At 46.9% G+C, this 23,043-nt stretch overlaps 1 protein-coding gene and 1 long non-coding RNA gene across 3 annotated transcripts in view; one reads left to right on the top strand and one right to left on the bottom strand.

The window, feature by feature from the left end:
* The window catches only part of NET1 (neuroepithelial cell transforming 1), a 62,380-nt gene extending 48,486 nt beyond the window's left edge, over positions 1 to 13,894 (top strand). Inside the window, exons 1-10 of one of the 2 annotated variants that reach the window (XM_025445179.3) lie at positions 295 to 554; positions 5,943 to 6,050; positions 6,683 to 6,850; positions 7,258 to 7,320; positions 7,591 to 7,687; positions 8,067 to 8,143; positions 8,812 to 9,069; positions 9,502 to 9,672; positions 11,474 to 11,660; positions 11,978 to 13,894. In XM_025445179.3, the coding sequence (XP_025300964.1) occupies positions 462 to 554; positions 5,943 to 6,050; positions 6,683 to 6,850; positions 7,258 to 7,320; positions 7,591 to 7,687; positions 8,067 to 8,143; positions 8,812 to 9,069; positions 9,502 to 9,672; positions 11,474 to 11,660; positions 11,978 to 12,384 (1,629 nt within the window). In that variant the 5' untranslated portion in view covers positions 295 to 461 and the 3' untranslated portion in view covers positions 12,385 to 13,894. Of the gene's footprint in view, positions 1 to 294; positions 555 to 5,942; positions 6,051 to 6,682; positions 6,851 to 7,257; positions 7,321 to 7,590; positions 7,688 to 8,066; positions 8,144 to 8,811; positions 9,070 to 9,501; positions 9,673 to 11,473; positions 11,661 to 11,977 lie in introns of those variants that run through there. The other variant, XM_025445180.3, reaches the window with a different exon arrangement.
* Positions 13,119 to 22,167, bottom strand: LOC125753637 (uncharacterized). Its single transcript, XR_007405905.1, has 2 exons — positions 21,859 to 22,167; positions 13,119 to 15,389 (listed from the first exon to the last, which is right to left on the bottom strand). It is a non-coding gene; the product is annotated as an uncharacterized LOC125753637 (long non-coding RNA).
* Positions 22,168 to 23,043: the final 876 nt, after the last annotated feature.

Raw genomic sequence — 23,043 nt, 5'->3', positions numbered from 1 at the left:
CTGAGTTCTAGAGTAGGTAACCTAGATAGGCAATTAGTTTCCCTTCCGGAATGCTTCTTAAGGGAGGAAGACCCCCTAAGGTTTCCTTGAGCCTGCTCGTCTCCAAGTAGAAATGCCAAACTTGGAAAGCTTTCTCCTGCAGGGCCAGCGGGAGCCTAGGTGTGCCGGGCTGTCGGTAGGCGCGGTCACGTGCCCGCAGGCCCCGCCCCCCGCAGGCCCCGCCCCCCGCAGGCCCCGCCCCCGCAGGCCCCGCGGGCTGGGTGGTTCTGGCTGCGGCCGCGGGAGTTGCAGTCGGCGGCGGCAGCGGCGGGAGCGGCGGGGCCGGCAGGGAACGGAGCGGCGGGGCCCATGGCCGCGGGGGGGCCGCGTGCAGGGAGGGGAGGTCTGCGCGCCGGCGGTGCGTCGCCGTAGGGCGGCTCGGCTCCCTTCCAGCTGACGGTCTGCAGGGGCGCGGGGGAAGCATGGTGGCTCATGACGAGGTCGGAGGTCTCCTGCCCATCAAGAGGACGATCCGGGTCCTGGATGTTAGTCATCCGTCCTTCCGAGAGCAAGAGGTAAGGCAGCCGCAGCCTTCGATGGCCCCGCGCTGGCCCGAGGTCTCGGCTTGTTCACGGTCGCCCCGAACCCCACTTTTGACGGAGCGTTGAAATAAATGCAGGACTCGGAGCCCTCTGCAGGTGAACGGCTCCGCGGTGGAGCTGTGGGAACCCTGCACGGGCAGGTTTGCCCGGAGCGACACTGATACGGACAGGGCAGGCTGAGTGTGTAGGCTGCTCCAGTTGGTTACGTTGGTCACGTCTCCCGTGCTTCGCACTTTGTTCTTCTTAACGTGGACTAATGTTCCTCGTCTGAGGACCTGCCTGTGGGCTAAAAGGAACATAAGAAAACCTTCCGTGCAGGTTCACGCTCGGGAGCAAATGGCAACTAAAATGCTCTCACCCAGCGCTGGTTTTTATTTTTCTTTGCGCATCTAGTAAGTTTATCGTGTGTAACTTTTTTTTGGAAAGAAAAATATGTTAAAATGTTTAAACCATCAAATCATTAGTTAAGTAGTTCTCCCCTCCTTTGTCTAAAGTCATCGTGGTTTTTAAAAGTCGTTATGAACATTTATCAAAATAAGTGATTTTTGTGCCATTTTACTTAATTTTGACAGTTGATATTTAATACTGTGTGGATATTCTATTTATACTGCTTACTATAAATAAGTACCCTACGGTATATACTACATTATCACTTACGGGTTAGAAATAGTGTTCCTGTGTTCAATTAACTACAGACTTCTTAATCTGGATTGTGGTGATAGTTTTGTGGCTTTACACTTGCATCAAAACTTACCTGATTATACATTTTAAATATGTGCAGCTTGTTGTATACCTCGGTAAGGCCGCGTATTATACATACACACGCCTTTTGGTAGTTAAAATAGCTGCCATCTCTAGGACTTACGCTTTCATTTGGTATAGTTTAGTTTTGGATTTTGTTTTTGTTTGGTTTTGGTTTTTCCTTTCATGTTTCAGTTCTCTCAAAATGTGTAAGCATTTCCTTTAGGGCAAGTCATACGTGATTATCAGTATAAATACTGAAACTGATCATTTTTTGGACCATCAAAAACTAGTCCTTTTCCATTGGTATCTGGCACTGGCCATGTTTCTGGAATATCTTTATTCCAAGGATTTAAAGCACTGGGAATGTTGTCAAGTTTTTAGTACTAGCAATAAGAACCTAAAATAAATGACTAAATTTGATTGTTTCTAAGTAGAAAGGGAAGAAATCCTGTATAATCATAACTCTTTTATCTTTCTATAAACAATTTTTTCTTTTTGTTTTTCTTATTTTCAAGTTCTTACCAAATAGTTCATCCCGTAACCCAAACAGATAAACCCAGATATATAGATTTTTTTTCTTTTTAACTAAGATTTAATTTTTTTTTTTTTAAGTAAACTCTACACTCAACGTGAGGCTCAAACAACCCCAAGATCAGGAGGCGCACGTTCTGCTGAACAAGCCAGCAAGGCGCCCCTGTACTGGTGTTTGTTTATTTATTTATTTTAAGTGTCTTGTTTTGGTTAACTATAGAAGAGACTCTCCTAGCATATCCTCTTTCATGATGTCATTAGGAGAAAAAAACCTTTTTATCAGAAACAACTGCATTCACAACAGAACTTTTCTGTTTTTGTTGTTATGTGCAAAGTACATTCCAGTAAAAGAATTAAAATCCATCTTGGGACACCTGGGTGGCTCAGCGGCTTAGTGTCTGCCTTCAGCCCAGGGCGTGATCCTGGAGACCCTGGGACCCCGGGATCCAGTCCCACGTTGGGCTCCCTGCATGGAGCCCGCTTCTCCTTCTGCCTGTGTCTCTGCCTCTCTCAGTGTGTGTCTGTCATGAATAAATAAATAAAATATTTTTAAAAAAATAAATAAAATCCATCTTAACAGTTTTCTGTTTTCAACTGGATTAGTAAAATAAATTGAAAACTGTCTAAAAGCAGATATCCTAAAATAATGCATGTGATTGCCTGGCTAAACTAGAAAGTCTAGTTAAAACCTAATCTAAATAAAAAAAAATTAAATAAACAACATAAATTTACATTAGAGGTATTGGAGTATATTTCCATGTCTGTGAACTTTGGCCCTGGTAAGAGATTGGCTACAGGAGAAAGTTCCTGTGTATGGAAAATTCGTTGGTATTCCTTGTTTATTCTCATAGATGTTCAGTGTCTTTTGAGGAGAGTGTATAGTTTCACCATCTGCACTGGCTCTTTAAGCTTTATGTATTCACCATGGCACTGTTAGCCGCACTCCAGAGCAGAAATAACAGCAGCAACAAAACCATTTTGTAAGCCTTATTTTGAGTGATGGTGAGGCAGGTAGACTCCTACCCTACTCCACTCATCACCTCCAAACACTGTGCGTCTTGGCAGATATGAGTGTAATACCAGTTCTTGAAAAACTTTGTGTTTGAAATAGTTTTGGTGCAGGGCAGATGTCTAGGTTCTTAATAACCAAACCTAGAGCATTCAGATGGTTCATCTGGACCTCTAAAGACAAACTCCATTTGGTTGTAGCTGACATAGGCTGAATCCTAACCTGTGTTTTTAAAAGAAATTTTTGTTCCAATTATTAAAGTGACCCTGTAATAGATGAATGCCTAACCCATATCACGTTGCCACAGAAGTTTTCTCTGTGTGATTTTTTTTCTCAAATACTGTATGTGTAGAAGTGAACCATATTCAGTGTTACAGCTTTACATTTCACCCACACTTGAGTTATTAAAATTTTTCATACTCTTGAAGTATATATGCTGAAAGTTGGTGTGTGTCTCCTAAACATTCATCACAGATGTCCTTTTAGTAAGGCAGTAAGGCCTTTACTTCTGGATCTCCAAAAACATGTGAAGAGTACAGAGGTGTCTCCCCCCACACACACACACACACCCATTTCCTGATTTAGTACTTGCACTTACCAGGACAGTCACAGAGTCTCATGTTCTAGTGACTGAGCTAGCCTGGAGCTCTTAATCAAGACATTTTAGATTAGATAAACTCAGAAGACCGCCATATCCTTTGTGAAGATAAGAGATACATGGCTTTCTAAAGGGCTGTAGAATGTACTTAACCACCAAATCCAAATACTGCTCAACGTAAATATCCCACCGCCCTGAACAGACTGTATACACAAGATCCATACTAAGTTCAGAAAGATGCTTTAGATATATTTAACATTTAATCATCTAAATCTAAATTCTGTAGTTTTAACTTGAAGTACCACATAATTTTGAGTTACCAGGAAATGAGTGGTTGAACAGTAACTAATCCTCTAAAGATAAGAATTTTTTTATCATTAACTTGACTTAATATAATAAAATGGATATCAAAAATCTTTTCCATCGAAACTAACTTTTCAAATTCACTGCCGAAAGCTTATTTCCAAAGACATTTTAAGTTGAAATGACTTATTCTGTGAGTTACTAGGAAGTCAAATTTGTTATGTTTTAAGCAGGAAAGAGGAATTAACTTCTGTTTCCAAAAAGTGGAACAGAACTTTCTGACAACTGCTTTGTTTCTGGTTAACATTGGCATATCTTCCTTTGTGAGGAGGTAATTATATCTCTGTTCAAACAGAAGACTCTTTGTCCTGTCTTTACTAAATAGAAAGGAATGCCTTATGCTGGACCTTCTGCCCGTGCACGTGTCACTTCAGTCTTGCACAGATGTATGTTGTAAAGGCATCCGCACATGTCCTTAGCCACACAGTGTGTCACTTTACTATGTATCTTGAAGGTTTCTTTTTTAGTTCATTTAACATTTGCACGTTAGTGGTTTTATAGTCAGTTTTACTTCGGGGTCAATCATGTTGGTGGGAGAGAGTTAGTCTGCAACTCTTCTTCGTTAGGCCTTCAGAGACCTGAGCTGTTACCTGCCCAGCCTCCTTACGTGATAGGTCACACTCCCTTCTGATACGAGTGTGTACCTTCAGGAGCTGTGATAGGCCTTGCGTCATTGAAGGTTCTTCCCAGAGGATTTTAACTCTTTCTGCTAGTTTATTCTAAGGGGACTGTTTTTACTCCATTTTCTCACCCCTTTTTTATATGACTTCAGTCATCTCAAAGAGTTCTTAGAAAAAAATGTTTCATCTGTCATTTTTAAATGGTAATTTTAATTTTTACATGTTATCTTTATTTAAAAATTAATTTATTTTTATTAAGTTAATTTTTTATTATATATCCTTCTGAATTATCATCAAAATTATTTTTTAAGTATACCACAATTATCAAAAGCACCAAATACAATTAAATATGCTTCTTAGATATGTAAAAGACAGACTTTTTGTATGACCTGATGTTATTTCTCTGACTATATGAGTCACCTAATGCTAGGTCTCCATTTTCCTAGCAGTAAAATTAGAATAATGTAATTTGTAAGTTTTGAGATCCTTGAATGATTAAGTAATATGTTTGCTGAACTATTATTTTTGAAACAATACGTATAGAATAACGATTTCTTTTCAACTTATATGTGTTTCTTCCTTTAAGTTAATAAATTAAATGTTTGAGAGAGAATCTAATTACAAATCCCAGTGTTTATGTAGCAAGTGGAAATATTTCTAAGAATGTTAGTAATAGCAGAAACGTAACATGTTCCAGGCATTGTTTAAGCCACTTACACATATCTTATTTAATCTTCGTAACAACTTTATAAGAGAAGGTCTACTATTAACTCCATTCTTCAGATGAGAAAACTGAGGCCCGGGATACTCCCCAACAAGTGCTGGAACCAGGATCTGGGCCCAGTCAGTCTGATCGCAGAGTCCTGGTGCTCTCCTGACCACTGTCCTGCCTCTATTTGAATACCTCCCGTCACAGGGATGCTCTGCCTTCAGAATTGACAGCCATTCCAGTGGCAGATACATTCATTTAAAAGCTATTCTCTAACTGAAGTGCTTAAGAATGAAATGATATACGATGTCTGGGATTTGCTTTGAAATAGATGAAACAAATGCTCACACCAGAAACTTACTGAAGCTGTGTTACAAGTACATGGGATCCATCATGCTACTATTTTTTGCTTTTGTGTATGTTTGAAATTTTTCATAATAAGATACTTTTTTAAAGTGTATTAAACTAAAAAGTTCTGTAGGATTCTGGAATCTAAGGTCTGTGTTTTCATTTTAGTTTTTCTTCCATGTACTGGTAATATTTGTTCTGTTCTCAAAGTGATATTCAGCTGGCCTTTTTCAAACCATTAACTTTTTTAATAATTTACCATCATTAGTGTTCTTAGTATTTTAATAGCAAAGGACAACATTCATTTTCAGAATTTCATGTTTTTCTCTATTTTATAATTTACAAATATGGTTTTTGAGACTGTTCAACTTTGTCCAAACTTGTTTGAAACCATTACACCTAAACACACATTTAGTGTAACCTGTTTTTGTTTTTACAGGAGCCAAGCAATAAAAGAGTTCGACCTCTTGCTCGGGTCACATCCTTGGCAAATTTGATCTCTCCTGTAAGAAATGGAGCAGTCCGACGCTTTGGTCAAACAATTCAGGTAAGCAAGGGATGGGACTGGGTGAGTAGTGTAGTAAGGAAACCTCTTACAGAAGCCTAAAATACGTATTTTCCTTTGAGTTGTACAAACAGTTTTGCACTATTATATTTAAACGCAAAGTTTTTTTAACATGCTGGCAAGGAATATTTTTACCAGGCTGGCAAGGAATATTTTTACCAGAACAGTATCAAGTTACATCTTCTATCAAAGAGGAGTCTTGGGATCCCTGGGTGGTGCAGCGGTTTGGCGTCTGCCTTTGGCCCAGGGCGCGATCCTGGAGACCCGTGATCGAATCCCACGTCGGGCTCCCGGTGCATGGAGCCTGCTTCTCCCTCTACCTGTGTCTCTGCCTCTCTCTCTCTCTTTCTCTCTGTATGACTATCATAAATAAATTAAAAAATTAAAAAAAAAAATTCAAAGAGGAGTCTTAAATAGTTTTTAATCCCCAAAAATGTAATTTTGGCTGATAAATTTTAGATTGAAACTTGGATAAATGATTGTTTTATGTGCTGAGATGCTGAGAAATTCTCAGAACTATGTTTTTGTCTTTGTTTTTTTAAGAAAAAGAAATAATTATTGTATCCTTTAAATCTCTCTTGCTCACCTTTTTTTCTTTTTTTTTTTTTTTTAAGTCATTTACCCTTCGTGGTGACAGCAGATCTCCAGCTTCTGCCCAGAAGTCATCGAGCAGATCAACAGTCCCAACACCTGCCAAAAGGAGAAGCAGTGTACTGTGGTCAGAGATGTTAGATGTCAGTATGAAAGAGTCTTTAACTACCAAAGAAATTAAACGTCAGGAGGTAAGCTGGCATTCAGTAGCAAGGCCATATTTTTTGTCTTACACTAAAAAAAAAAGTCCCTATTTTTTAAACATGTTGTGTCTTAAGAATAGCAAACTAATACCTAAGCAAAATCAGCTTGCAGTTTTCTATCTGAGTGGTAATTCATAACACATGCTGAGCAGGAACATTTTGTGATGGGTGGTAGTCATCAAAGTTAACTCTGATGGACCAAAGTTATAAAACATATGGCAACCTCTTGAGATTCCATTCTGAGTTAGAGTTTTCAGACTGTATCATTTTAAAAAGCACTCTGCAAAACATCAGCTAAATAATTAATGACAAATATCAATTGTATATAATTTTCCTTTCTCAAAGGAAGGAATGACCTGTAATGTTTGCTGGATTTTTTTTTTTCCTTTTTTTAGGCAATATATGAAATGTCCCGAGGTGAACAGGATTTAATTGAGGATCTCAAGCTTGCAAGAAAGGTCAGTAAATAACTTCTTATCACTTGCTCTAGTTTTAAAAAATTATATTTCACAAATTTTAAACTTTTTATATGACTTGAAAATCTCTTCAAATATGAGTATCAATAAGAGACTTTGAGTATTAACATATAGTTTGGTTTCTTTTATGTGTAACATATAGAATCCACACTAGCTTTTATATAGTTAGTCATGTTTGCGTTCAAGGAAGGTGTCTCATCATGTTTTATTTGCTTGATCTCTTTGGGTGACATATTTTTCCCCCTCTGACAGGCCTACCATGACCCTATGTTAAAGTTGTCTATAATGTCAGAAGAGGAACTCACCCATATATTTGGTGATTTGGACGCTTATATACCTCTCCATGAAGGTGAGATATATGATATTTAATTTCTATTAGTGTCTGAACAGCATTAACACAAAGTTTTTTTTTTTTTAATTTGTGGGGGAGGGTATTTTTTGTTTGTTTTTTAGAGCAAGCAAGGTGGGGTAGAAGGAAGGGAGAGAGAGAGAGAAAGAGAGAGAGACAATTTCAAGCAGGCTCCATGCCCAGCACAGAGCTCGAGGTGGGGCTTGATCTCACAGCCCTGAGATCATGACTGGAGTTGAAATCAAGAGTCAGATGCTCAACCAACTGAGCCACCCAGACACTCCAACACAAGTTCTTTTGAATCTAAACTTCTAATTTAGTGCTGAATTACTTTTTAAGATAAATTTGTTATTGGTATTTCTGCCTTTTTACATTTCAGATTTGTTGGCAAGAATAGGAGAAGCAACCAAACCTGGTGGAACAGTGGAACAAATTGGTCACATTCTTGTGAACTGGGTATGTAGTGAGCTCCTTACACCAGCTCCTTTTTCAGTCTATGCCATACTTGTCATTTGTGGTGAATAGCAGATCTAGTAAATGAATTCTAAAAACAGAGAAACAAGGCATTAAGACAGAACAAAATTATATAGCTGTAAGAAGTTACAGTGTTTACTTAAGAAAATACTTCACGAATGATACAGTTGTATTTGTTTTAAAAATCTCTTTCTCTTGGGACAGAATTCCCACATTGCCTGTTTTGTTCCTTCAGTTAACATTTCGGTCCCTCCTAGATGCTAGGTGCTGTTCCAGGAGGGCTCACTGGGGGTTCAGTAGTGGAAGGTGTCTACATTTATAATCCAGTGAGAAAGGGTGGGTAGTCAAGTACATATGCGATCTTAAGGTTGGTGATGACTGTGGTAGAGAAACACTCAGGTGCCCTGGAAATATAGAAGACTACCATCTAAACTGAGGCTGGGAGAAAGTAGAAGCCATGGGTCTTGGGTTAGATGTAGTCAAAATTACAAAAGGACATTCTGATGTTGGCTCAGATACTACCTTACCCCCATCATCATCTGCAGGGAAACTTTTGCAGCTTATTAAAATTTTCAAGAATTAGCTGCAAGTTTTGTTTTTGTTTTCACAAAAACATGTATCCTACTGTGTTTTCTCTTCGTATTCTTTAGTTGCCAGGCTTGAATGCCTACAAAGGCTACTGTAGTAACCAGCTGGCAGCCAAAGCTCTTCTTGATCAAAAGAAACAGGATCCACGCGTCCAGGACTTCCTCCAACGATGTCTTGAATCTCCCTTCAGTCGAAAACTAGATCTTTGGAGCTTTCTAGATATTCCTCGAAGTCGCCTGGTCAAATACCCTCTACTGTTGAAAGAAATTCTTAGACACACTCCAAAAGACCACCCTGATGTTCAGCCTTTGGAGGAAGCTGTAAGTCTAGTAAATGATTCTTAGATTTTTCAAGTTTATATATTAGCTTGCCTTAGAAATATACACAGTGGTACTCTCAAATCTTATGCGTATTGCAACATAGCAAAATGCTCTGTTCATTACCCAGTACACTTGTGTACTAAGCAGTAAAGAGACGTAATGCGTGTTATATTTATATTTTAATCAGAAGACTAGATTGTAATATCTGACCTCTTCCACCAGCTAGCTGTGTGGCTTTGGGCAAGTCACCCAATTTGGCTGTGGCTGTCTTTTCATCTGTAAATTGAAGAGACTGACTGAATTATCTGATTTCTAGAGAGAGTCCTTTCAAGCTTTAAAATCCTATCACTTTAATATAATGTTTTAGCCCTGTAAGGAAACCATAAAGCTAATATGCTGAAAATGCTTCATTGATTTCTTGATAACTTTTAGATACTGATAATACAAGGAGTTCTCTCTGATATCAACTTGAAGAAAGGTGAATCAGAATGCCAATATTACATTGACAAACTGGAGTATCTAGACGAAAAGCAGAAGGATCCTAGAATTGAAGCAAGCAAAGTACTGCTCTGCCATGGGGAGCTGAAGAATAAAAATGGACATGTGAGTGTATATTTTTTCTCACCAATATGAAATGAGCTATTACTTTCACCTTTCCCCCTTGTTTAATTTTTTCTGCATAAGTTATGAAGCAAGTTTTAAAATAAAATCATCACAGTGAGAAAATTACTAGTTTTTACTTTACATTATTAGCTTTGATGAAGCAAACTTTGGTTTCTGTTGTGACAGAATGACTCAAAGGTCTTGGTTGGAGAACAGTTTGTATATTTTAGTTTAGTTTTTTTTTTTTTTTCAAAGATTTTATTTATTATCACCAATTCATGAGAGACACAGAGAGAGAGGCAGAGACACAGGCAGAGGCAGAGAGAGAGACAGACAGAAGCACAGGCAGAGGGAGAAATAGGCTCCATGCAGGGAGCCCCTGTGGGACTCAATCCCAGGTCTTCAGAATCAGGTCCAGGGCTGAAGGCGGCAGTAAACCACTGAGCCACCTGGGCTGCCCTATATTTTAGTTTTGAAGCATAAATCAACTTTTTTGGCTAGGGGTTCCTTTCAAAATAAATTAATAGTTTCCTAATTTAAAAAACATGTCTTTCAATTTTTTTTTCAAAGAGTTTATAGTGATAGAAGTAACTTGTAGCACTACTAAACAAATTTCTACAACAGTTTGAATGAAAGCAAACTTATTTTTTAAATATTAATTATACAGGCACCTGGGTGGCTCAGTGGTTGAGTGTCTGCCTTCGGCTCAGGGTGTGATCCCGAGATGGAGTCCCTCATAGGGCTCCTGGCATGGAGCCTGCTTCTCCCTCTGCCTCTCTCTCTCTCTCTCTCTCTGTCTTTCATGAATAAATAAGTAAAATCTTTAAAAATGAATGTTTATTATAAAAGTATTTGCTAGAACTAAATAAATGTAAGCATGGATTTTTTTTTTTTTTTTAAGATTTATCTATTTATTTGAGAAAGAGACAGAATGCACCTGTTCAAGGGAGGTGCAGAGGCAGAGAGAGAGAGAGAATCTCAAGCAGGTTCCATGCCCAACATGGAGCCCGATGTGGGGCTTGATCTCAGGACCCTGAGATCATGACCTGAGACAAAACCAGGAGTCAGACGCTTAACCAACTATGCCACCCAGGGACCCCATGTAATGGTATTTTGTTTTATTATGTGCTTTTCAGAAAAAAGGCCATTTTTTTGGAAGTTTTATTTTAATTCCAGTTAGTTAACATACAGTATAATATTAGTTTCAGGTGTATAATGTAGTGATTCACCAATTCTGTACATCACCCAGAGCTCACCACAAGTGCACTCCATCATCTGCATCACCTATTTCCCCCATTTCCCTACTCCCTAGAAGCCCAGTTTAGAAGTTGAGATCTTTTCGGAAAAAGTTGAAACCTGACACCTCTGATTTCTATTATGAAGCCTAATTGTTCTATAAAGGCTTACATTTGTGTGGGACAAAATCAAACCATTAACATTTTTACCAGCTTGCATTTGTTAATCCTTGTTTTGTTAGAAAACTGGTATCTGATACTGGTGTCTCCAGACATGTTACTACTGGTAGGTGTTTTGTGGTGCATAGCGTTTACTCAGCTGCTGCTTAATCTAATGTTACCCGCTGATAAAAATAAATTTTATATAGTCTGAGATTAGAAAAGCTCTCCAAGTAGAACATGGGTAGCTTTGAAATCAAAGTCTTTATGAGATCATTTGTAAGGAGGATGTTAGTAAATAAATCTGAGGAAGTTACTGTCGAATCAAGTCATTTTAATGGTGGATTTCAGTCACTTAAAATTACAGAGTTTCACATTTAAGACATATTTATTTCTTGTTTTTCCAGAAACTTTACATATTCCTGTTTCAAGACATCTTGGTTTTGACTCGGCCTGTTACACGAAATGAGCGTCACTCTTACCAGGTTTATCGGCAGCCAATCCCTGTCCAAGAGCTGGTCTTGGAAGACCTGCAGGATGGAGATGTGAGAATGGGAGGGTCCTTTCGAGGGGCTTTCAGCAACTCAGATAAAGGTAAGAAAACAAGCTTTAAAGTAGTTTAAATACACATAAATTCAAAACCTAAGTGAATTTAGTTGTCCTTATACAAAAAAAATTGTAAATGAGAAGGATTCCATTGTCCTGTACCTGTTGCACTCACTGAGTTGGCAGGTGCTTTGCTGCCCTGACCCAGCAGGTGTATCTAAGGAGTCAGGGATGGGCTTTTCCTAGGCTGTCTGCCTAATGGATGTACCTGCGATATGAACACCCCCCATCCTAAGATTGCATGCTGACTTTATTTACCAGAAACTTTTTTAAGTCTCTTTTTTTACATTTCTTTATTCTTCTAGCTAAAAATATCTTTAGAATTCGCTTCCAAGACCCCTCCCCAGGCCAGTCCCACACTCTGCAGGCCAACGATGTGTTCCACAAACAGCAGTGGTTCAACTGCATCCGTTCGGCCATCGCTCCTTTCCAGCAGGCTGTCTGCCCAGCTGACCTGCAGGGTCTCCCAGAGCTCGACGAGGAGTGTGGGGAGAACGACCCCTCTGCCGGGAGCATCCGGGCCCGGAGAAGGGCCTCCACGGCGTCCAGCATGACTCAGGTCCAGGTTGACGGAGACACTTCAGAATGTGTGTCCCCAGTGCACACAGCAGAGGACGTGAAGAGTGTGAAAGTTCACCAAACACAGTCTGGCTTCCGAAAAGCAAGGGACAAAGCCCAGTTCAGTGGCAAACGGAAAGAGACTTTGGTATAAAGGAAGTTCTGTGTATGAACTGGTGGAGAGACTGTTTATTTATAAATGTGTACAGTTTGTTTTTTCTTGTAATGTAAGCATGGGAGCATTGCAGGGCTACTTAATACCAGTCTTAACATTTTCTGTGTTTTTGGTTGGTTTGGGTGGTTGTTCCTTTTTTTTTTTTTTTTTAAGGCAGCTAAAGATACATGCAGATTACTGTTAAACTGTAGCCTTTTTTTTTAAAGATATTTTTCTCAGATTATTTAGAACATGCAAGCCTTTTATTAATCAAATGAAATATTTATGAAATGGATTTTCTCTTCTGCATTCATCAAGACTTTCTAATTGTGATATTTACAATATTTGCCAAAACTTAAAGTTTTACAAATACTGGGATTTCACCAGTGTTTCTCTGGTAAACTCTGCATACAGAGTTTGAGTTTGTAGCATCAGCAACCTGAAATCTTCACACAATATATGTTTGTGATATTTCAGAACTTACAGTGAAACTTAAAGTCTTTGGAGAACAAACCGTAAAACTTACTAAGTTTTCCATTTTGTCAACTGGAATGCTTTGTATTTGTTTTTCATTGCACATTCCTCATTTTTCATCCATTTAACCTGCCAAGTATTTAATTTTTTTTTAATTTGTAGTTTTTAGTATTTGCTTTTATTTTTTTTTACTTTGATGCATTTTCCTTTTCAAATTGGTGTGTCTCTAAAGTATTTTTCTTTTTTGATTAAAATGTGTATGTATGTGTGTGTGTGTGTATATATATATATATATACATATATATACATATATATATCTTTTTTTAAAAAATCAGATTAACTTGACCAAGTGAAACCAAGCCATATTGTTTTTGAGCCAATTAAGAAAATTGCAATCTTTAAAGCATAGCATGTCAGAATGGAGAACACACATGAAATGACCCCGTGTATCCTGGACTATGGGAAGAAAAATGCCGTAAGGTTTTTCTTGAAAGTTTTAGTGTTGTCTGAGAAGCAAGAGGGAAAGCAGTTGACTGGTAATAAGTTCAAAACAAACAAATAAAAAAGAGAGCCTAAGAGAGTAGTTTTGTCTTAAGGTAAAAACGTCTGGTTGTGCCAGGACGTTGAAACGATATCGTAAAAGCTAAACTTGAGGGTATGTCGTAAGTCGTAGAAGGCTTGGGGGAAGTGAATTTTTCTTTGTCTTGGTTTATGGGTTTGAAAGGAAACAAATGTGTTGAAAATTTGACCATTTAGATCAGTTTTGCTGGATTTATTCATAAGAGGGAAAAATAACTGATGAATCTTTCACTGTAAAATGTTTCTGTTCAATGAGGCCATTGTCTCTAAGGAGGGAAGGCCAAAGCCCTGTGTCATGGCAGATCTATATTGGTAATCAGCTCAAGTAAATGTTGACTATTACGTGAACTGTTTCTGGCCAGTGGAAATGAAAATTGAAAAAGATTGTAAATAGATAATCCAAATGATTTCTCTGTATAAATGAATTATACAATTAAAAAAAAAAGCACACACATAATCACCCTTAAAGGTTTATTGGCTGGTGGATGTTGAGCGACATGTGCCATGACATGCTGGTACAGCAGAGGAGGTTAATGACAAGCTTCACAAAGGTTTTTAAAAATCATAAATAACTAAACCCTTAATTCATTGATGAGTAAGAGAAAGACTGAATTATAAGGTCAAGCTTTGTGAGTCTTTTTAGAATATTAGAATACGATATAATCAAAAATAGCTATTCGATTGAAGTCAGCTGAACATCTGGCTGCTTTCTGATTATAGTAGTAAAGCTAATAGCAAAACATGCTGATTAATTTCAGATTTTCATGTCAGTATCTCAGGTTTCCAGGTTTGGAAATGCAAAGTCAAAGTGTAGGTTACATGAATAGTTGTGATCTGAAAAGTCAGAAAACAAGATGTTATATAGAATATTCCTTCCAGAATTACCCTGTTCAGCTTCTGAAGGTACAGAAACAAGTTCAAATGCTGTTAATGGAATGATTTTTCATCAAAAACTGTATCTTCTTTGGTTCACTCAAGAGAGAAAATAGGCCCAGAAACTGAATAATTACATGGAATGAACATTTCAGAAATTGCATCTGTGTATTTGAGAGCATCTGATAATCTAGCTAGTGGCTCTCAAACCAGTTCAGGCATCAGAATCACCAGGGGTGCTTTAAAAAAAAAAAAAAGGAAGTGGGCCCACCCCTTAGCTCCTCCCCATATAAATACCCATTTCCCTGAATCAGGATCTTGCGGAGAAGGGGTGGCAAGAGTGAGGGTTGATCATCTGTATTTGTAAACACTCCCTCCTAGTAATTCTGATAAGTGAACTCCTTGGGTCAGCACTTCATAATCAGTGACCCAGCCAATAGCCATTATGTAAATGATACACGTAAGTATAGGCATATTGCTAACTTGTCCATCTGCCTCACACTCTTCAGGGTCTGTCTGAAGTCTGATTTTTCTAACTTCTTTCAGTGAGTGCATTTATGTATTTTGAGCAAAGTTAGTCTCTGCCTAGGGAGATCTTTTTTAAACTCAGGATGTGTGCACACGAGGTGGGGCGGGAAACTAAGGCACCCGCCCAGATTAACTCTAGAGAACGGGAAGCCATTGTCATTCAGTCACCCTTGAGTCTGTGGTGGGGACTGGTGTTTCATCAACTGACTCAGGTGAGCAGTTACTTTTGTGCTAGCTTCTCTCCACAAGCAGATCCAGCCCAGTACTTGGTTATTTAATATATAGAGAACTATAATATTACTAGATTAATTTTGCAAACCACAGCAAATGTCCGGTTGAATGCCCAGGGAAGGCTTCCTTCCACCTTTCAGGCCTGGTAACTGAGATGCAGAGAGGAGGTCTTACAGTTTGTCTTCATGATGCCCATCAGATAAAATTCCTGCCTGTCCCCAGAGATGAAACTGGTGTTCGTTGTTCATTCAGAAGTCCACCGGATTCAGAGGACATGACAGCTCAACCTTGAGCTTTTCTTAACCAGCATTCAAGAACACCTACGAAAGAATGGTATTTCCTTGTCCACTGAACCTAATTCCCCTGAGGGGAGTGTCCTATCGAAAAAAATCTCCCTCAATCCAGAGGACTCCATAATCTCCACGATCCGAAGGAGTTTTGATTCTTGCCTGCGTATTTGAACAACTCCAGAACCAACCGCAAGCCTGAGGATGCCTCAGATAGAAGTTCCTCAGGGCCAGTCGATAGGAGTACCTTGAGACTCCCGATACAAGGTATGGGCTCTCTCCCAGAAAATGTATATATGTACATACACATCCACACAGGTTAGTGGGGTTCAGGGATATTCCCCAAACCTATCTATGGACCCCAAGTTAAGATTTGCTCAAATGTAGTCTGACCAGGACTTTGTTTAGGGAAACATGCCATAGATTCTCAATTTTTAAAAATCAGGAAAATATAAAAAAAACTTGTGTCAGGGAAATAAGACTCTACAGACTCTAGGAGAGAGTATTTGTAAAAGACACATCTGATAAAGGATTATACTAGCCAAAATCTGCCAAAAACAACCAAAAAAAAAAACCTTAAAACTTGACAATAAGAAAATGAACAAACTAGTTAAAAAAATGGACAAAAGACCCAAACAGACACTTCAGCGAAGAAGATACGCAGGTGACAAGCACAGGAAGAGAGACTCCACATCATACGGCCTTAGAGAAGTTCATGTTCTAACAAGGGGGTTCCACTCCAGCCTGTTGGGACGGTGAGTCCTACCCCAGGCCCTGACTCCAGGCCCGGCCGAAATGTAGAGCAGCAGGGACGCTCATTCGTTCCCGCTGGGAACGCAAACGAAGCGTTGGGCAGTCTCTTCCCAAACTGCAAAGGACAAACCCCGCCCCGCGGTCAAGCAGTCCTGCTCTGGTTTTACCCACGGAGCTGAAAAGTTCTGTCCACACAGGAACTTGCACATGGATGCTCATGGCAGCTTTATCCGCAAAAGCCAAAGCTCCAGAACAACCGTGGTGCTCTGCTTGGTGACGGGGAAGTAAACCATGGTGCATTTAGACCTAAATAAGACACTCGGCACTAAAAACGCAAGTAGCCATCAAGCCCCGAAGACAAGACAGAGAGGAATCTTAGACGCGTATTAGCAAGGGGAAGAAGCCAATCTGAAAGGGCTCTGCGCTGTAGGATCCCAACTTTACTACGTTCTGGAAAAGGCCAAACGGAAGAGACCGTGGGGATCAGTGGTTGGCAGGGGATAGGGCGATGGGGTTTTTACTTCTAGGGCAGTGTGTGTGATACCATAAGGGTGGATACATGGCATTGTGCATTCGCCCAAACCCAGAGAGTGCACAACACCGAGCATGAGCTCTAATGTCAGTTACGGACTTTGGGTAATGTGACGGTGTAGGTTCACCGCTGTCCCAGTCGGGGGGGGGGGGGGGGGGGGGGGGGGGGGGGGGGGGGGGGAGGGGTTGCTGATGGTAGGGGCGGCTGTGGGTGTTTGGAAGCAGAGGGTAAGGGAAAGCTGCACTTCAAACGTCTTATTTTTGAGAAAAGAACAAAAAAATTACCCAGGCCCAGAAAAAAAAATGTGCACTTAGGAATATGCATCTTTCAGGTCAGATCTGCAGAGACCAAAACTGGAACACTACTGTGGATATTCTAAGACTTCGGGTGTAAAGTGAGAAAAGTGAGCTGTGTGCACGGCCGGGCCAGGACCTCAGGTTCGGCGCCTGCCGGCCAGGACCTGGGATGGGAAGACGGCTGGGCCAGTCCTCCCCTCAGAGGAGGAGGAGGAGCAGGAGGAGGAGGAGGAGGAGGTGCCGTCAGCAGCAGCACCCCAGCTGGGTGTGGAGGGGCGCCCTGGACTCGGCCGTCCTCCCCGGCTTGCATCTGCGGTTGGGGCTGTGCGCTGTCCTCGGTGCCCCGGAGCCCCACTGCCCCCGTCTGTCCCAGTCTGTCCCCGTGGGCCCCCGTGGTCCGAGGGAGCAGGGCCTGCCCTCACTGCCGCCGCCTGGCCGAGGCCGCACCTGGCGCCCACCCCGGAGGGTTGAGGACGAGCTCGAGCTCGTGGCGGCCGGCGGGGTGTCCCCTTCCCGCACACGCTGCTCCCAGCGCTTCCAACCGCTACTGTCAGGGCAGGACATGAGAGGTTGGCCCAGGCCGCCCCCCTCCTGGAAGGGAGCCCCTCGCGTGACCTCACCGCCCCGCCTGCGCCGCCTGCCCGGTCTCCGCTCTCCGGTGTTGGGCGCTCTCCAGGTGTGAGCTCAGCCCGCGCCCCGCCCGACTGTCCCAGAAACCCGGGGGCTGCGGTGCCCGCGGCGTGCGGGCGCAGGCGGGCAGGGGCACAGAGCATCAGGTGGAGCTGTAGCCCACAGCCTGCCCAGCACCCCGTCCCGCCCCACGGGGTGCAAGCCCACCCCATGGCAACCCACACAGGCCTCCCGTGGGGACAGAGAGCTCGCGGGTTCCTATTCATACATCAAGGGTCCAGTGCACTGTACGGAGGGAGGGGTTGCCGGAAACGGGGTGCTGTGCTGTGGAACTGGCGGGCCTGTGGTCACCAGTGTCCCCCAGACCGCCGGCCACCTGCTCCCCCACGGGCAGCGCACTTCTCCACCGCAAAGGACAGCCGCCCGGGCGGGCAGCCGCACACCCCGCGCCCTGTGGAGCAACTGGGGGGCCAAAACCCCGAAAGCACGTCCGCCTGCAGGCAAGAGGCGTGAAGCAGTGTTTTCCATCACTGAAAAGTCCTTCTGTGCTGTCGTGACCCACAGCCAGCTCCTCCAGGCTGAAAGTCCCAGAACTTTCCAACGAGCTTCTTTGTTGCAGGAACAGACAAGCACAACCTGGCATCGGTCTAACAGATCGCGCTGGAATGATGCGGAACTTTCCATTGGTTCTGGGAGGTTCTGAAACCAGAGCGTGTGGGAGAAGAGACATCCTCGCGGGGCAAGGCCGCGCCCCGACCCAGGCCGCCCGGCTCTGCACCTGCCCCACGTCTCCGCATCTGGGCGCCGCTCCTCCGTCCTCCCCGAGACCTCCTCCGCGCCCTTGGGGCCCGCCGGCCCTCACCTGAGCCCAGCAGCCCTCTCCATCCCGCCCGCTCAGCTCTGTGACATGGGACACCTTCCCGCCGAGCATCGCCGTCGCGTCCAGGCTCTGGGTGTCCCCAGTAACGGCCACTTCCCCCACTTCCCCCGATGCAGGGAACGCACTCGCGTGGGTTTGCTGAAGGAACCGGACGGATACGTTATCCCGGCCCCGTGGGAGCAGGAGTCGGTGGCACAGGGACGACTCGCGGCCTCTCCGATGGCCTCCGACGTGGCCGGCCCTCCCGGTGGCCGCAGGCCAGCCCCACCGCCTGCAGCTCACACTGTTCCCGGTCCCTCCCACAACGCATCGCTGGTCCCCACGACCCACAGAGTGACACGGATGTGACGGCGTGCGACTGCTGCTTGCTGTGCCTCGGGTGGCAGACTCTGGAGGACAGTCGGGCTGCTCAGGCGGCGGAGAGGCCCTGGGGAGGTCCGGCTTTTGGGGGGCGCCGGGGGCGCCCTGGGACGTGGAACCGAGCTGCCCCGACGGCCAAACTCATGAGAGGTGCGGCCTCTCGCCCAGCAGCTAGCTGCTCCCCGAAAGGTGAGCTACCCCCTGCTGGTTCTGTCTCGAGCCACCAGGTTGTCATCCCGCAGCAGCAGGCGAGTATCTCAAGTCCCCGAGGCTCAGCGGGGTTGTGGCCGCTGCGGGGAGAGCCGTGGGGTCGCCGGCTGCGGGGGCTCACGGCGGGCACCCTGGGCCCGGGACACGCCCGATGGAAGCAGCGAGGAGCACCTCCCAGGAGGAGCGACCGGGCTCACCCCCGGGCCCAGACGAGGCACAGGTCATGCGAACACTGAGCAGGCGTGGCTGTGGCCCACGCCCCGGGGCCTGCTGCCCTGCGTCCCCGAGTCCGCGTCCCCGAGCGTGCTGGCCTTAACTGCCCCACTCTGTCAGTCGCACTAGGGACCGTCGCCCCCGAGCAGCTCCAGAGGCCCCCACCTGCCCCCGCACCTGGACGCCATCCCCAGCTGTGTAGCAGCCGCACAAGCCCCGTCAGCCCCTGAACACCCCACTTCGGTCACACCGCCACCGGGAACGGCTGTCTCCTGGGCTCCGCCGCCCGCCACCCCAACCTGGGCCCAGAGGGTCCTGCGCACCCGGCCCACACCCCACCCGGGGTCAAGGGGCTCCAACGGCAGCGATCTGCCCCGAGTGGGGAACAAACAGGCCCCGGAGGCGGGTGCAGGGTCCCAGAAGGGGGGGCTATGGCTGCGGAGCCGTGGGCCCAGCAGCGCCCGACTCCTGGGCTTGGCCAGGTGGGGACATGCCCATGGGTGCCCAGAGCAGCGGCCCCAGGCTCAGGCAAGGACGGCCATCCAGGCGCTGGAAACCTGGCCCGGCCTTATTTGCCCCTGGACACTCGCTGCGCCTGAAGGTCTCCTCGAAGTCTGTCCGAGGCGCTGGGGCTCCGCCTGACCCCCCGGGAAGCCGTGCAGACCTGAACCTGAGCGTCCTGGGGCCGATGGGGGCGGGCTGGGCAGCACACTTGGTGGCAGCGGGACCACAGGCCCCCAGACTGGCACGGAGTCGGGGGGGCACCGCGCCCAAGGCCAGCATCCCAGGGCAAGTCGGGGGGAGGGGTCCCGAGGCAGCCCAGGAGGGGTCCTCCAGCACCCGCCCCGTGCTGTGAAGCCAGTGCCTGTGGACTCAGGCTCGGGGCTCAGGGAGCCGCCGGTCGGGGGGCTCCCCGAGGAGGAGGCCACGCTCAGGTCCCTCTCCAGCCCCAGCCCACCGGCTCCCCGGGACTGGAGGGCAGCTCCCTGCAAGGGGCCGCAGGGCATCACCCGGGGGGCATCACCCGGGCCGCCCTGAGCCCCGCCTGCCGCCAGCCAGGCTGGAGCACCCGGAGACCCTCACTGCGCGGCAGCCAAGCCTGGGGAGACCGAGTCACGCCACGGAGCCCTCGATTCTGCAGGGCCTCCCGCGTGCAAGCAGGTCACCCTGGAGGGCGCCTCGAGGCCTGTGCTCGGGGAGACGTCAGGGACGCGGTAGTGGCGCCCAGGAGCCCACGATTGTGGGTTCACCCCAACCGCAATCCTGTGTCTGCCCCACACGCCTCAAGGCCGTTGCTCCTGCTTAGTGAACTTATTCTCATAACGTGACCAAGCTTCCCCTCTGTCGGCCACCGCGTCCCAAGGAGGTGGCCGGGGAGGCGTCACTGACCGCCAGGGGCGGGGTTGGAATGGCCTGTCCTAACCCACGTGGAGGGCGTGCGGCACACGCCTCCGAGACCCCGCAGGTCACCCCGGGCGGCTGGGCCTCCTCCCAAAGGGACTCCAATGGGGACACACGCGCTGTACACGTCCAGGCAGCCGGAGATAACCAATGAGGACTTCAGACACTCGCCGCCGGTCGACGGTCAGCGGCCTGGACGAGCTCAGGGTGGCGACCACAGCTCCGTGCTACAGCCTGGTGGCCGCAGGCGGCGCCTCTGCGGGGTGACACTGGCGATTACCCGGGATCGCGCCGGGGCGCTCAGCTTAGGGACCCGGACCTGCGGGATAAACGCCGCCGCCCGAACCCCGGCGCTCCGCAAACCCGTGCACGACTCCGGGCTCAAACGGCTGCCCGCCAACGAGCGTGGGGCCTCGCACAGGCCCGGGGGTACCGGGGTCAAGCCCCCCTTGCTGCCCGCGAGCCCCCTCGACGCCTCACACCGGGTCACTCCCCCGAGGCTCGGGTGCGCTCTTCTGTGCTGCATACGTTTCCGTCTACACCTCCCGTATTTATTTTAAGAGACCGCTTCAGGCCCCGATTAAGTGGAAAACCAGCTTCCCTCGCCATAAATAGGAGGAAACGACAACAATCAGGGTCCTGCCTCGATTCGCAAGGGGGGGTCTGCTCTCTCTCGTTGTGTTTGTCATCCTGGGAGGGGGGGTGCAGAGGCCCCAAGTGAGTTCAGAGACGTTTGGGGTCCCTTCCAGAGCGACCAGTGGAACTATTTATTTTTGTTTCTCCCCCTCCACCCCCAGGATCCCCCCGTGGTCGCTGTAACCCCCCGTGAGGATCACAACACACGCAGGAGCACAATCCTGGGCTGTGAATGGGCACGCCTCGAAAGACCCTTTTTTTTCTTTCTTTCTTTTTTTTTTTTTTTCCTTTTTTTGCCAGCCCATGGAACAAGGGCCCGGCACGGTCAGGGGAGAGATAAGGGGCTGTGTTTCCAGCACTTGTCCCACTGGCCCTGAGAGATACCCCAGTGGTTCCTGATAGGAAATCCCCTTGTGCCTCATGGAAAACCCAGAGAGGGAAGCGGAGCAGCCCCTGCGGTGGGTTCAGGCTCCACCCAGAGCTGCAAGGGCCGAGTCCCCGGGGGGGGGGGGGCAGGCCTGGGTCCCCTCCCCTGGCCTGTGGGCTCCGACCATCCGGGGCAGGGACCCCAGAGCCCGAGTGGCCTCTCACCGTGGCACCGCGTGTGAGCTGCTCCAACGGGGTCTCCGCACCCACGGCACCTCGTGGAAATCTGCAGTGGGGGGGGGCCTGGGGGCTCAGTGGGTGAGCATCTGCCCTCGGCTCAGGCCACGATCTCAGGGTTCTGGGATCGAGGCCCATGAGGGGCTCACTGCACAGCGGGGAGTCTGCTTCTCCCCCTCCTTCCGCTCCCTCTGCTCATGCCCTCTCGCTCTCTCACTCGCTCTTTCTGTGTCATATGAATAAATAAGATTTAAAAACATCTGCAGAGAGAGAGAAGCATCGCTGCCCCCAGATCTGCAAATAGAAAAGTCAGGGCGAAGGCAGGCTCCCAAGATCTAACTCGAGGTCAGTGCCAAGGTCAGCATCACTGCCTGCCCCGCCCCTGCCCCCCACCCCTGGCGTCAAGGCTCCCCAGATGTGTCGCCTGTTCCTTCCAGAACTCAAGAGCTGAGCTGTCCAAGGCCACCAGGGAAGGCGGCCTGAGCCTCTGGCACAGGAGGAAGGAGAGAGAACAGGGAGGTGCAGGACAGCGTGGTCTTGGGGCCCCCGGCAGCTGCCCTGCGCACCTCAGGCTTCCTCTCCCAGTGGCGGTGGCGGCTGTGGCCCTCTCTGCCCTCAGGGACCACGGCTCCAGTCCTCGGCCTCGCTGCAGCCCAAGGGCACCTGAGTCCCAGTTACAGAGCGGGGTGCGCAGGCCAAGCACCACTGCACCCTCCTCCCCGACCCGCCCCGGCCTGGGGGGCAGAGGCTGACCCCCCTGGGAGGAGGGGATGCTGATCCGCTGTTACAGGCCTTCCCGAAACCGGGGAGCCCGACCCCAAGATGCGCCCTGCCTGGCGGGAAAGCAGTAGGGGGAGCTGGGCTCCAGCTGGGACCCTCTGGGGGGCCACCTCCCCACCCTTCCCCCCGGGGTCCTCGCCACCCCCGCCCCTGTGGCCTGGGGAGCCCGCGGCGCCTTCCAATCTGCTCACAGCCACCCAAACCCTTTGCTACCCAGGAGCCTTTATTCCCAAATGGTGTTTTTAGCACAATTCAGCACCGACACTGCTAAGCAGCGCTCCTCTGGTCTTCCTACTCAGTGCAGATCAGGGACTTGGAGACCCCCAAAGCCTGCGCAGCTGCAGAAGGGGGGGACTGTGCACCCCTTCCTCCATTCCCTGCGAGCAGCTGACC

Source organism: Canis lupus, chromosome 2 (genome assembly GCF_003254725.2).
Source record: "Canis lupus dingo isolate Sandy chromosome 2, ASM325472v2, whole genome shotgun sequence".
In the NCBI taxonomy this organism is placed as follows: domain Eukaryota; kingdom Metazoa; phylum Chordata; class Mammalia; order Carnivora; family Canidae; genus Canis; species Canis lupus.
Note: the sequence above shows the minus strand (reverse complement) of the source record. Positions and strands in the feature narration are given on the sequence as shown.